Here is a 10,524-nt window from a genome sequence, read left to right as displayed (position 1 = left end):
TGTGTAACATTTCAGCGCGTTTGGTGTGAGCTTTTGACAGGCTGGACAGCTTTCTGTCCGATTTTGGTGATTTTTGCAAACTTCACAATTGCATTGCTCCGTGAGTTCTCAATCAAATTAGATGTAGGCTACACACATGTGTGTAGATTAAGCAGGCGCATAGCTCTTTTCTTTGGTCCCAAGGACATTTGTTTGCAGGATCCACAGATATGGCGCGTTGAAAAAGTCCCCAGCCAAATGTTTCCGGCTCATCCGCCAAAGATGTGGTATAAGGTATAAGTCCCTCTCTTACCGAAGCCGAGACGTGAGGTCTCCGCCACTCGTTTTGAGTTTTGAGTTTTGAGTTTTTCGATTTTCAGTTTTTCGATTTTTTTGATTTTTGTGAAGTTTTTGAAAGAATTGAATTATAGCACCTGGAACGACTTGTTTTTTTTTGATTAGGATCCCATCCACCACCCATCAATTCAACAGTACATCTTCTGTCTTTCAAGGTCAAACTCGAGAGATTATTAAAGTTTTATGTATGGTAGGAAGAAATACGTAACTTTATGTCGACTTCCATTCTCTATTCCTTCCGCTGTTGTTTGCTAGTCTTTACGTAAATAGTCTGTTCTTTTTGGTATGTTCATTCAAACATATTTGTATCATGAAAACCTGTTAAATCGCGAGCTCAGGTATCTTCAGAAATTTGTTCAATAAAATAAATCTGTTCTCTTGTGACTTTCTTCCCTCAAAATTTGTTGAATAAAATAAATCTTTTCGTTTATCTAAATCTAAATCTAAATCTTTCGTTCTTATCTGAAAATTTGACATGCATAACGATATAGTATGTCGAGGATGTGGCAATCAATTTGCCAGAATGACAACATCCATATGTGATCGATGCCAATCGAGACAGCAAAATCCTGACTCTGGACCCTGCCAAATACCTCAGTGTGCAGGTTGCGGGAAGTGTTTTCCTTTTCTTCCTGACTCTCCTGACGCTCAATGCCAACCATGCAAGAAGGGCCTTGATGATCAGAACTCAAATCAAAATCCAAGGCTTATGTCGTCCGCGGCGGTTCCAGCTTCTTCAATAAATCCACCTTTCAGCGCGTCAAATCTTCCACAAGAGCTTTTTCAAGGTGGATTACTCGCTAAACCACCTTTGAATACGCAGTCCAACTCCTTTTCCATCGGTACAACTCAATCTCGGGTCACTCCTTACGTGTCTCATAGTTCTTCAAACCTTTTCAATTCACAACTTCAAGGTTCTATTCGTGCGTCTCAATCAGGAAGGCGAACTGTTGGTCAGCCAAAGGGCAGGAGAAAGAAAGAAACAGATGAGGCGATAGAGGAAGAAGATCCAGAAGTCGAGATTTCAATGAATTTTACTTACCTCAGTGGAATCGGCAAGTCTAACGTCAATCATGGTCTCACACCTCGTAAATTTAAAGTCAACCTGAACAGCTCTGATTGGTTCTGGCGGCTTGGGTCCGATGTTTATGCATACTACAAAGAAGAAGCCGATGCCTCGTCATTCCCATCCAAAGATCAGCTGAAGAAATTACACCGACTTCCTCAAGAATTTTCACCTAAGTACTGTAGTATCGCCGAAAACGGGGTTTCAGTTTCAAAAGAGTCCATGGCATCATCACTTGTCCTTGCACGGAAAGAAAAAAAGCTTCATAAGACCAAATTTGGGCTGATATTCAATGTGAAAAAATATGTAGCCCTCCAACCAGAATCTCCCGAGCCAAAAAAACTGTCTTCCAAACGACAAATGAGCAAGCGAAAGCGAGTGTCTGATGAAAGTGATTCCAACAACACCTCGGAATCGTCTCCTGAGCCAGAACAAACCTCTTCTCGATCTCGCACTCAAAAACGCAAGCGAATGAATCAATTATCTGATGAAGGAGATGATGAAGTTGAACTTACAAATGCAATTACCAACAAAGACTCATCTGATTCAACAGAAGAGCCCAATCGCTTGATAGCTCAAGATCACTTGATACAGCCAGACCACCAAAACGACACTCACAATCGAGTCGATTCTGTAGAAGTAGATCAACTGGAAGCGAGTTTGCCTGATGATGCCAAAGAGGAGGAGTCCATTGAAGAAGTCGATAAAGCCAATCACGCGAATGTAAGTGATCGGGTCAATATCAACATCAACTTCATGAGGTCTCTGATTTTGTTTTAATGCGTAAGGTTTCCAAATATCCTGTGAGAAATTTGTCTTCAATAACGCTTAGGGTCCATGATGTTCTGGTAGGCCAATTACTCAATAATGAATGTGAGTTCACCATCTTTATTATAGAACCCATCTGCACCAGTTCTCATGCTTTCCGATGATTTCTTCTCTAGTGATGACTTTAGAAAGTTTTGCTGATACACATAAGCTTGGTGGTCCAGCTAAGCGAAGTCTTCCGTACCCTGTTTGTGTAACCTTGAATTGGCGAGAAGGGTACCTTCTTTCACTGATCAATAAGGATCATGAAACAGTCTTCAAATCAACTCCAATCTCCTACCGAGTGGATAGAGGAGAATGTATTGGATCTGGCCGAAACATGAACTGCTACGAAGCAGAGTTGCTAATTGATGATCATGTCCATCATGTTGTTGCTAAACAGTCTTGAAGCGATGATTGCCCATTGGAATACTATAAGGTTCAATCACAGTCATATATCCATGCTGAATCTGTGATTGATCGTTTCAAATCAAAGGTCTTGTGTAACAAGAAATTCACGTCTCTTGACAGGGAGCTAGTCAAAAGCTTAAGGGTTTGTGTACCCTTTTTTATTTGCCATCAATGAAAAACCTGACTTTGTATTCATGTTCTTTGAAAACTAGATTGTAAAGAGTTGGGTTGTTCAGGCTGCGAGGACCAAACAACCGATGGATGTGGATGATGATTGCACTTCTTTCTGGCTCTTTGAAGAAAAGATTGAGGGTGAGTATGTCAAATATGTCGGAAACAATGACTTCACTTCAAAGCCAGATCAAAGTACTCAGACGCATGAAATGCTTCATGCACTTGTTCATGAAGACTTGGAGGAAAACAATGGCTGTTCTTTCATTTGTGATTTACAAGGTGTGGGTTGTACACTTACCGACCCAGCTTTCATTGATCTTGAGTAAGTGGTGCATTACAGCCCTTTATCAACAAGAATCTTTCTAATCAATGTTTCTTCAATGCAGCAAATCTTTTGGCAGCGGAAATTTGGGTTTTGATGGGAGGAAGATGTTTTTAACTCAGCACAAATGCAACAATTGGTGTGAGAATTTGGGGCTCACATCTGCAAAAAAATGGCTTGTAAAATTGGGTTTCACTGCAACAAACCGATGGGGGAATATATGAGCTATTAAATCATAGTTTCTGTTAGAGCCTTCAATAAAAATTGTTTTTCTACTGTTTCTGAGAGCAAAGTAGACATAGCTTTATTGATTTCTACTATGTTGAAACTTTCTTTAGCCAAATTTGCATCTCCTTAAAAAGTAAGTGTAAAAAGAAACATTGCCTATGTAGATAGAAATGAAACATATCAATCATTGGGAATGTTTGTGCACATTTGTAGGATTAAAACATATCTAAAGGAATATGATGGGAGCCAGGAGTGTGATACAACTATTCAAATTCTCTTTATTTGTTAGGTACACTTGTCTCAAATAGTGCAATGCTCAGGGTCACACAAGAACAGTAGCATCCAGAACTTGTACTTCTGGAGTGGTACCTACTTATTGCATCTGAATCCTCAAGTTTGAATTGTTCTACCAGCATTTCTTTTTCTTTGTCAATAGAGAGGTGGTGGTCTTGTTGCCAATATTCAATCAACAAAGTATATAGAATGTTATCTATATTCATTCCACAACCACATCCATTCATGTACAAGTCAAAATCAAAGCATGACCACTTTATATGGATAAATATCCTTTTCTTCAAGGATAAAAGTTGTACTCCTCATCATAAAAAAACCCTTCTAAATGTAGATTTACTTGAATGAGTCTTAACAAGGGTAACACCCGGTTAAAAACCTGCCATACATTGTTGAGTGTAATTTGGTCTTCTTGCACCCCCAATCGCTGAATCAAAGTGGAAACTTCTACAGAAAATTGAGGAGGAGTAACTTGTAGAAGATCCACACGGTCTGGGTACTGATCCTCAATCATTGCTTGGATAGCCTCACGTGGTACAGGATTGATTCCTTGAGTACCATTGTAGTTTTCAGGTGAGTAGAAACATGTATCAGGTGCAACTCCAGTTGGGAGGTGTGAGTCTACATTTTTACGGGTGCGGTATGTGTTCTTTGTGGCCATGAAAGAATTCATCACTCGTTGAACTAAAGGGATCCAGAGGTGCAAAAATAGAGCCCTACCACAGTGTAATATTATCATGTTAGAAATTTGAAACTAAAAAAGTCAGAAATCATTCAATGTCACTTACTTCTGAAGGGGTTCAAGGGGATTATAAACCCCAGTATCAATTGCCAGTTTTATATCATCTCGTAAAGTAGTATTCTTTGCTCGCATAAGCTGTGACCAGAGTGATTCAATCTTCTGGTTGTGCGTAGATGTTGTGTAGTGATGATGGTTTAGAGCATCCTCAAGAGGCTCTCCGGTGTAGATGTGTGTCATCAAAGCCTGAAATGTAGCCATATCCCCAGTTTCGGTGCCATGATCAGTGGAAGTTTTGACCGGGAATCCTCCTACATTGAATACAAGCTCTAGAAAATACAGCCCAACTACTCGTGGGTTGTTATTTGTCCGCCCAACTCGAAGACTTAGAACCTTCCTTGACCATGTATCAATGAAGCCATAAATACATATACCATAAGGCTTGAGTTTATCGTGCCCATCACTAGCCCATAAATGATTGGGCCCTGGAACATGGAATATTCTTCGCTTAAGAACACCATGTCGGCGAAGTTCAACACCTTCAGGGTCAATCAACTTCATCAGTCGGTAGACAGTATCACGGTTGATCCGGATATGATGATTTACTGCAAGGTTTTGTTGCATTGTACGATAGCCAGCATGTCGATCTTCACCCTCTATTGCTTCAAGTAATATATCTACCACCTGATCTACAGTGACATGACCTTGTTGTATATCATCACGACGCCAATCAATCCCCAACTCCCTGGACATGGTGCGGACATTATGCATTTTCATTGGAATGTCATAAGTATTGTTGATAGCACACAGGGCTTCCATACGTGTGTTTCCAAGTCTATGATACTGTAATAGTAAAGGATAAGCACGTTCCTTCTGCTCAGGAGACATTGATGCAGGCATGTTGGTGAGTTCAAAGTCTTGAAGAATCCGCTGCAGGGTTCGCAAGGTTGTATAAATATTATGATCATTACCAAGGCAAGTGATCATCATGGACTGTGTTAAACCATCCTTGCAATAGCCAAGAAGAATAGGTTCAAGGAATTCATCTGGAATGTCATTGATGTGTAGCATGATGTGGTGGTGCAATGGCGGAGAGATGTGAGATGTAAAATTCCAAAAGAAAAAAGTAAAAAGGAATTGAAGATGCAAAAATCTTTGATTTCTTTAATGGGGATGAAGAATTATGGTGAGTGGTTGAGTGGCATCAAATGAGTTTGGAACAAAATCAGGAAACCTGGTCGGAAAAGGTTGGAGAATTGGGTTTCCAAACTCTCAACACTCAAAACATGTGAGGAGAACTCATGTCCTGGCTTGCGGAGACCTCATGTGTTGGTGTGTGGAGACCTCACATCTTGGCATGCAGGGACCTCATGTATTGGTGTGAAGAGACCTCTTGGCTTGCGGAGACCTCGTGTCTCAGCTTTGGTACAGAATCCAAGAGGTGAGGTAGCCACCATACTCATCATTTGAATGATGATATAAAACTTAATCTGCAACACCATCAAAGCTACAGGTTACAGTAGTTGGTCTCACATTGCAGGTCTGTTTAAGCCAGGAGAATTGACCTAATGTATACTGATACAAAAGTGTTGGCTTGACAAGTGTAGGTATTGTGGAGGAGAACAGTGTGTTGAGAAACTTTACTAAGTGATGTATAACATATTTCATGCAATATCTATGACTTGATAAGTCACTGAATTAATGGGAGCTTGGGGGGAGAGAAGCTGAAAAATATTTCAAGATACTCCTGGGATGGTACTCAGAGACTTATCTTTAGGTTTCTTAATAACTTCATCCATTGTTTCAAGTCTGTGACACCTGCTCGACCTCTAGCTTCAGGGTTATGCGTCGAGATGAGCTCAAGGTTCGAAGCAGGAGTTTTTGCAAGTGTCACAGGTTAAAACAATGGAAGGAGATAGAAATGTACCTGGAATGCTCTGAGCGATGATGATTGGATTGTTGATTCAAGGTCCCAAGGCTTTGGTAAGCGTACTAAATCAAAAAAGGAAAACAATCCAGGTAGCATATGCAAACGAAAAAAGCGAGGATGGAATTTTAAACGAAGTAAGTGATCAAACTTAGCTGCTTGAAAAAATTTCTTAGGTGTACTGAAGTACTAAAGGAAAATGATTCAAGCAGCGTGTGAGAACGAGCAAAGTGATTAGTAGATTTTGAGAAGGAGGGGAGATTGATAGGAGAACTAGATGGTTTATAGATATAAAGACGAGAAAAATGAACATTCCAATGCAGTGAATTTGGATGGCCTGGCTAATTGATAAAAGACCGATTCATTGAGAAATGGGCTGAAACAAGGGCCTACAAGCGAAGATGAATTGATCTAGGCCAGCTACGCCTTGGACTCTAGACCTGGTGCCTTGGTCTGTAATCAAAGCCTTGGCAAGCCTTCAGGCCCTATCGATCATTTCCCCCCGTTTTTTTCCCTTTTTTTCATTACATAATTCTGCATGTTCTTCTCATTTGTATACACTCTATTCTTCTAACCCAAGCGCAACCCAAATCCATTGGGTTTTTGTGTTTTCTCTCTCGCTCTCTTTTTTGAGCTATGTCGAGATCGGTCGTGTTTCCGTTAAATCGTCTCTCTATATGTTCTTTGCTAAGAGTACTTATATACATAGAATGTAGATAAATACAGAGGAAGAACGATCCAAATGCAAATGAAAATAAAACTTCTTAATTCAGATGGAGATCATATGATGCGATACATGTGCTTGTGATGCGATGTGGGTTGTGGTAGGTTGTGGTACGAGGTCGGAATCGAAAACGGGGTCAAAAATCGAAAAACTGAAAATCGAAAAACTCAGAACTCAAAACTCAAAACGAGTGGCGGAGACCTCACGTCTCGGCTTCGGTAGAAATGCCTCTACATACAATGACCTCATCTTTTTTGGCTGAGGATCCTGCTCGATTAGGTACAATGCCCATTCTATCTTCCCACTTCTTGACCTGCTCGGGCCTAATGAAAAGTGAAGGAACAACACCACTTTCACCCCTCCAACTAGCACTTGCGGATGCATGACGGCGATGTTGGAAATTTCCATCAAGGCATATTATGATATCTGGTTCGTCAACTCGTTTTCCGGGGACTTTGGGTCCGAAACATGGCGGGCAGTTGGTGGCCAACTTCTCCAATGGTGACAAACGGAGGGACTTTGTAGCTAATTCGTCTTCGAGTCGTAGCATCTCACGGTAGGCATCGACAGCAGCTGAAAAGGGTTTACGTAGATCTCGAGTCTATAGATCACGCTGTCAGTATTTATCGAAGCTTGTAAAGTGATGATTTGAACGTACCTGCTCAGTACCAGGGATCAGAAAGAGTGGGTTACCCGCATCTAGAAACTCGTTGAAAGCTTCTACAAAAGGGGCAAGCCGAACGGTGCAGTGCTTCCAGATGATGTGATGAAAGGCCAGCAGTCTAATGGAGAAGGCTGTGCGAGGTCGTACGGGTTGCCCACCTATGTATCCTTTCATAACCAATCTAACAATGTCGGATCTACACTTGCATGTTTCTAGAGATATCTTTTTCCGACCTGTGTACATATCATAAAAATATCAATGTTGGTGAGCTTGTCACTATTATTGGTTGGACTTACTTGTTAAATCGACCACATCAACTTCGACTACGCTTCGCTTCCAATGAGGGCATTCACACAGTGAGTTGAAGTCGTGGTCCCACTTGTTTTCATCCCCCCATTGACGGGTCTTGAGAGAACAGACCATAAACGCATTAAAGAGGTCTGGAATGACCTCCTTCCAGTGCAATTCCTCTGTCAGGGTGCGCTCCTGGAACGATACACTCTTGAAATAAGCAGATCGTACGCCTGGTGGATGAATTTCAAGACCATCGTTAACCGGAGCGATATCGTCGTTCTCGGCATTCATCTGAAAGTGGTCATACAGAGCTTGTGGCTGCTCGTTATCAGAACCATCATCGTTGTTGTAGTGGTGTTGATGTGGAGGATTGTTCTGGATGCGTGTATCATCTAGACGTGCGATCCTACCCTGTGAAGCCTCTGCTTCGCGTTGTTGAAGCTGAGCCAGACGTTCAGCAACACTACCTGGTGCAGGTCTGCGAGGTTCATTTACATGTCTTTGGCGTTTGTTGGGATTAGGAATGAGTGAGCCAGGAAGAGGCATATCTTGAAATCTAGAAAGCAGGAATTGATTTAATCAAAAAGGACCAACGTAATCCTTTATTTTTATAAGCAAGGGATGTAATCATGATAAGAACAACCAGCCACCCCTGTTATTTCTAAGCTAAGGAAACTACAGCAGTTCAACCGTAAAGAAAAGGAAATGATGTCATCATTTGAAATTCTTTGGCGGTTGAAAATGAATGGCAAACATTAGGCAGATCCGACCGATGACTGCACAGGTCATGATGTCTCTAGCCTTGACTTGAAAAGTTTGGAATGATTTCCATCCACATATGAGCAAGATGTTTATGGTTCTTTCTGGTGCAATCAGATAGACCAGGTGAAATATTCACTGTTCATCTGAAAAGTCCACATGTGCCATCATATTGTGCACACAGGAATAACTTGAATAACTGTTATGCCCATATTCATTCTCATGTGGAAGTATATCATTTGGTTGTGAGGCGCGCCAAGCAAGGGTTTTATTTGTATGATGTTTTGTCTACAAGATACAGTTAGATATGTAGACAAAACAAAACTCATTCACTTCTGGTGATGGACATACCATTGCGATGATGAGGTATGCGAAGTAGGTGAGGATTTTGGTGGAGTGAGTGACCACTTAAGCTAAAATATATAATTTTCTAGCTTAATTGATAGGTATATCCTATAACATCATGGAGCAATGTTTAATTTTGGTGTTACTGAAGAAACAAAAAAAATTAATACGCAATCTTCCCTCAAAAGAACAGTCAGATTGCACTTATGAGGGCATAAGTGGACCTATATGTTGGCCAAGGTCTGAACCAAAAGCCACCATTTGAAGCCCAACTATGTAGTGTTCTAAATCAGTGTCTAGTTATGAGTTGTCTTGTAAATTGTTTTTTTATTGAGAACATTGCTTTCCGCAAACCTCTCAAGAGTTAGCATTTTGCCTGCTCAGAAGGCAATAAGTGGATTTATATGTGGGCCCAGGTCTGAACCAAAAGCTACCATTTGACCCCCAATTATGCAGTGTTCTGAATCAGTGTCTTATTTTGAGCTGTCTTGTAACTTAAAAAAGTTTCATTGAGAACATTTCTTTCCACAAACCTCTTGAGAGTTACTATTTTTCCTGTTTGGAAGGCAATATAGGGATTTACATGTGGGCCAAGGAATAAAATGAAAGTGACCACTTGAATATCAACAAAACACCCAGAATTACCATCTAGCATCCTCAAAAGCCAATAAGTGGATCTTTGTGTGGGTCAGGAACTCATGTGATGTGGTTGTTTCATAACCCAACTGTGTATCAATTCAAATCAGGCTTGACTCATAAAAAAATATCATCTGAAACATATCTTCCTGCAAAGGATGGATGTTTATGTAGGACAAGGACTACTGTGACGGACTTCTTTCATAGCTCAAGTATTTCTCAAGTATTTGGTATTCCAAATTAGGCTTAACTCATGAGATGCCTTGTAACTCAAAAAAGATTTGTTGGAAACATGTCTCCCTGCAAATCACCCAGATTTACGATTTTGCCTACTCAGAAGGCACTAAGTGGGTCTTTGTGTGTGAGCAAAGGTCTATAAAACCTGCTACCATTTCCCGCCCAATCATGTATATTTCCAAATCAGGCTTAATCCCAGAGATTCCTCATAAATCAAAAAAGTTTCATTACAAACATATCTTCCCACAAATTACTTAAAACTACAAGGCAGCCTGCTCAGAAGGCAATAAGTGGATTTCTATATGGGCCAAATACTACTGCTATATGGGTCAAAGAGTACTGTGATGGACTCCGTCCATAGCTCCACTGTTTGGTATTTCAAATCACGCTTAACTCCTGTGATGCCTTGTAAATCAAAAAAGTTTCATTAGAAACAAGTCTTGCCACACCTGTGAAAAGTAGCGGCTGCTACCCTATGGGCTGTCACATAGTGTGGAATTCTACAATCAATACAAAATATATATAAACCCCATAAGAGCATCTCCAATCGTGGCGTCAAATTGG

At 40.7% G+C, this 10,524-nt stretch overlaps 2 protein-coding genes across 2 annotated transcripts; one reads left to right on the top strand and one right to left on the bottom strand.

Moving 5' to 3' along the window:
* Positions 1–1,045: 1,045 nt before the first annotated feature.
* Positions 1,046–2,398, top strand: MELLADRAFT_93289 (uncharacterized protein; the record flags this gene model as incomplete). Its single annotated transcript, XM_007416353.1, has 3 exons — positions 1,046–2,125; positions 2,191–2,275; positions 2,382–2,398. The coding sequence occupies 3 exons, from the start codon at positions 1,046–1,048 to the stop codon at positions 2,396–2,398; spliced, it is 1,182 nt and encodes a 393-aa protein (XP_007416415.1).
* A 3,298-nt stretch (positions 2,399–5,696) lies between these two features.
* MELLADRAFT_111876 (uncharacterized protein) lies at positions 5,697–8,529 on the bottom strand (the record flags this gene model as incomplete). Its single annotated transcript, XM_007416274.1, has 2 exons — positions 5,697–5,881; positions 7,986–8,529. The coding sequence occupies 2 exons, from the start codon at positions 8,527–8,529 to the stop codon at positions 5,697–5,699; spliced, it is 729 nt and encodes a 242-aa protein (XP_007416336.1).
* Between the last annotated feature and the right edge of the window lie 1,995 nt (positions 8,530–10,524).

The sequence above is a fragment of the Melampsora larici-populina genome (assembly GCF_000204055.1).
Source record: "Melampsora larici-populina 98AG31 unplaced genomic scaffold MELLAscaffold_59, whole genome shotgun sequence".
In the NCBI taxonomy this organism is placed as follows: Eukaryota; Fungi; Basidiomycota; class Pucciniomycetes; order Pucciniales; family Melampsoraceae; genus Melampsora; species Melampsora laricis-populina.
The sequence above is the reverse complement of the archived record's forward strand: the minus strand, read 5'-3'. Positions and strand labels throughout refer to the sequence as shown.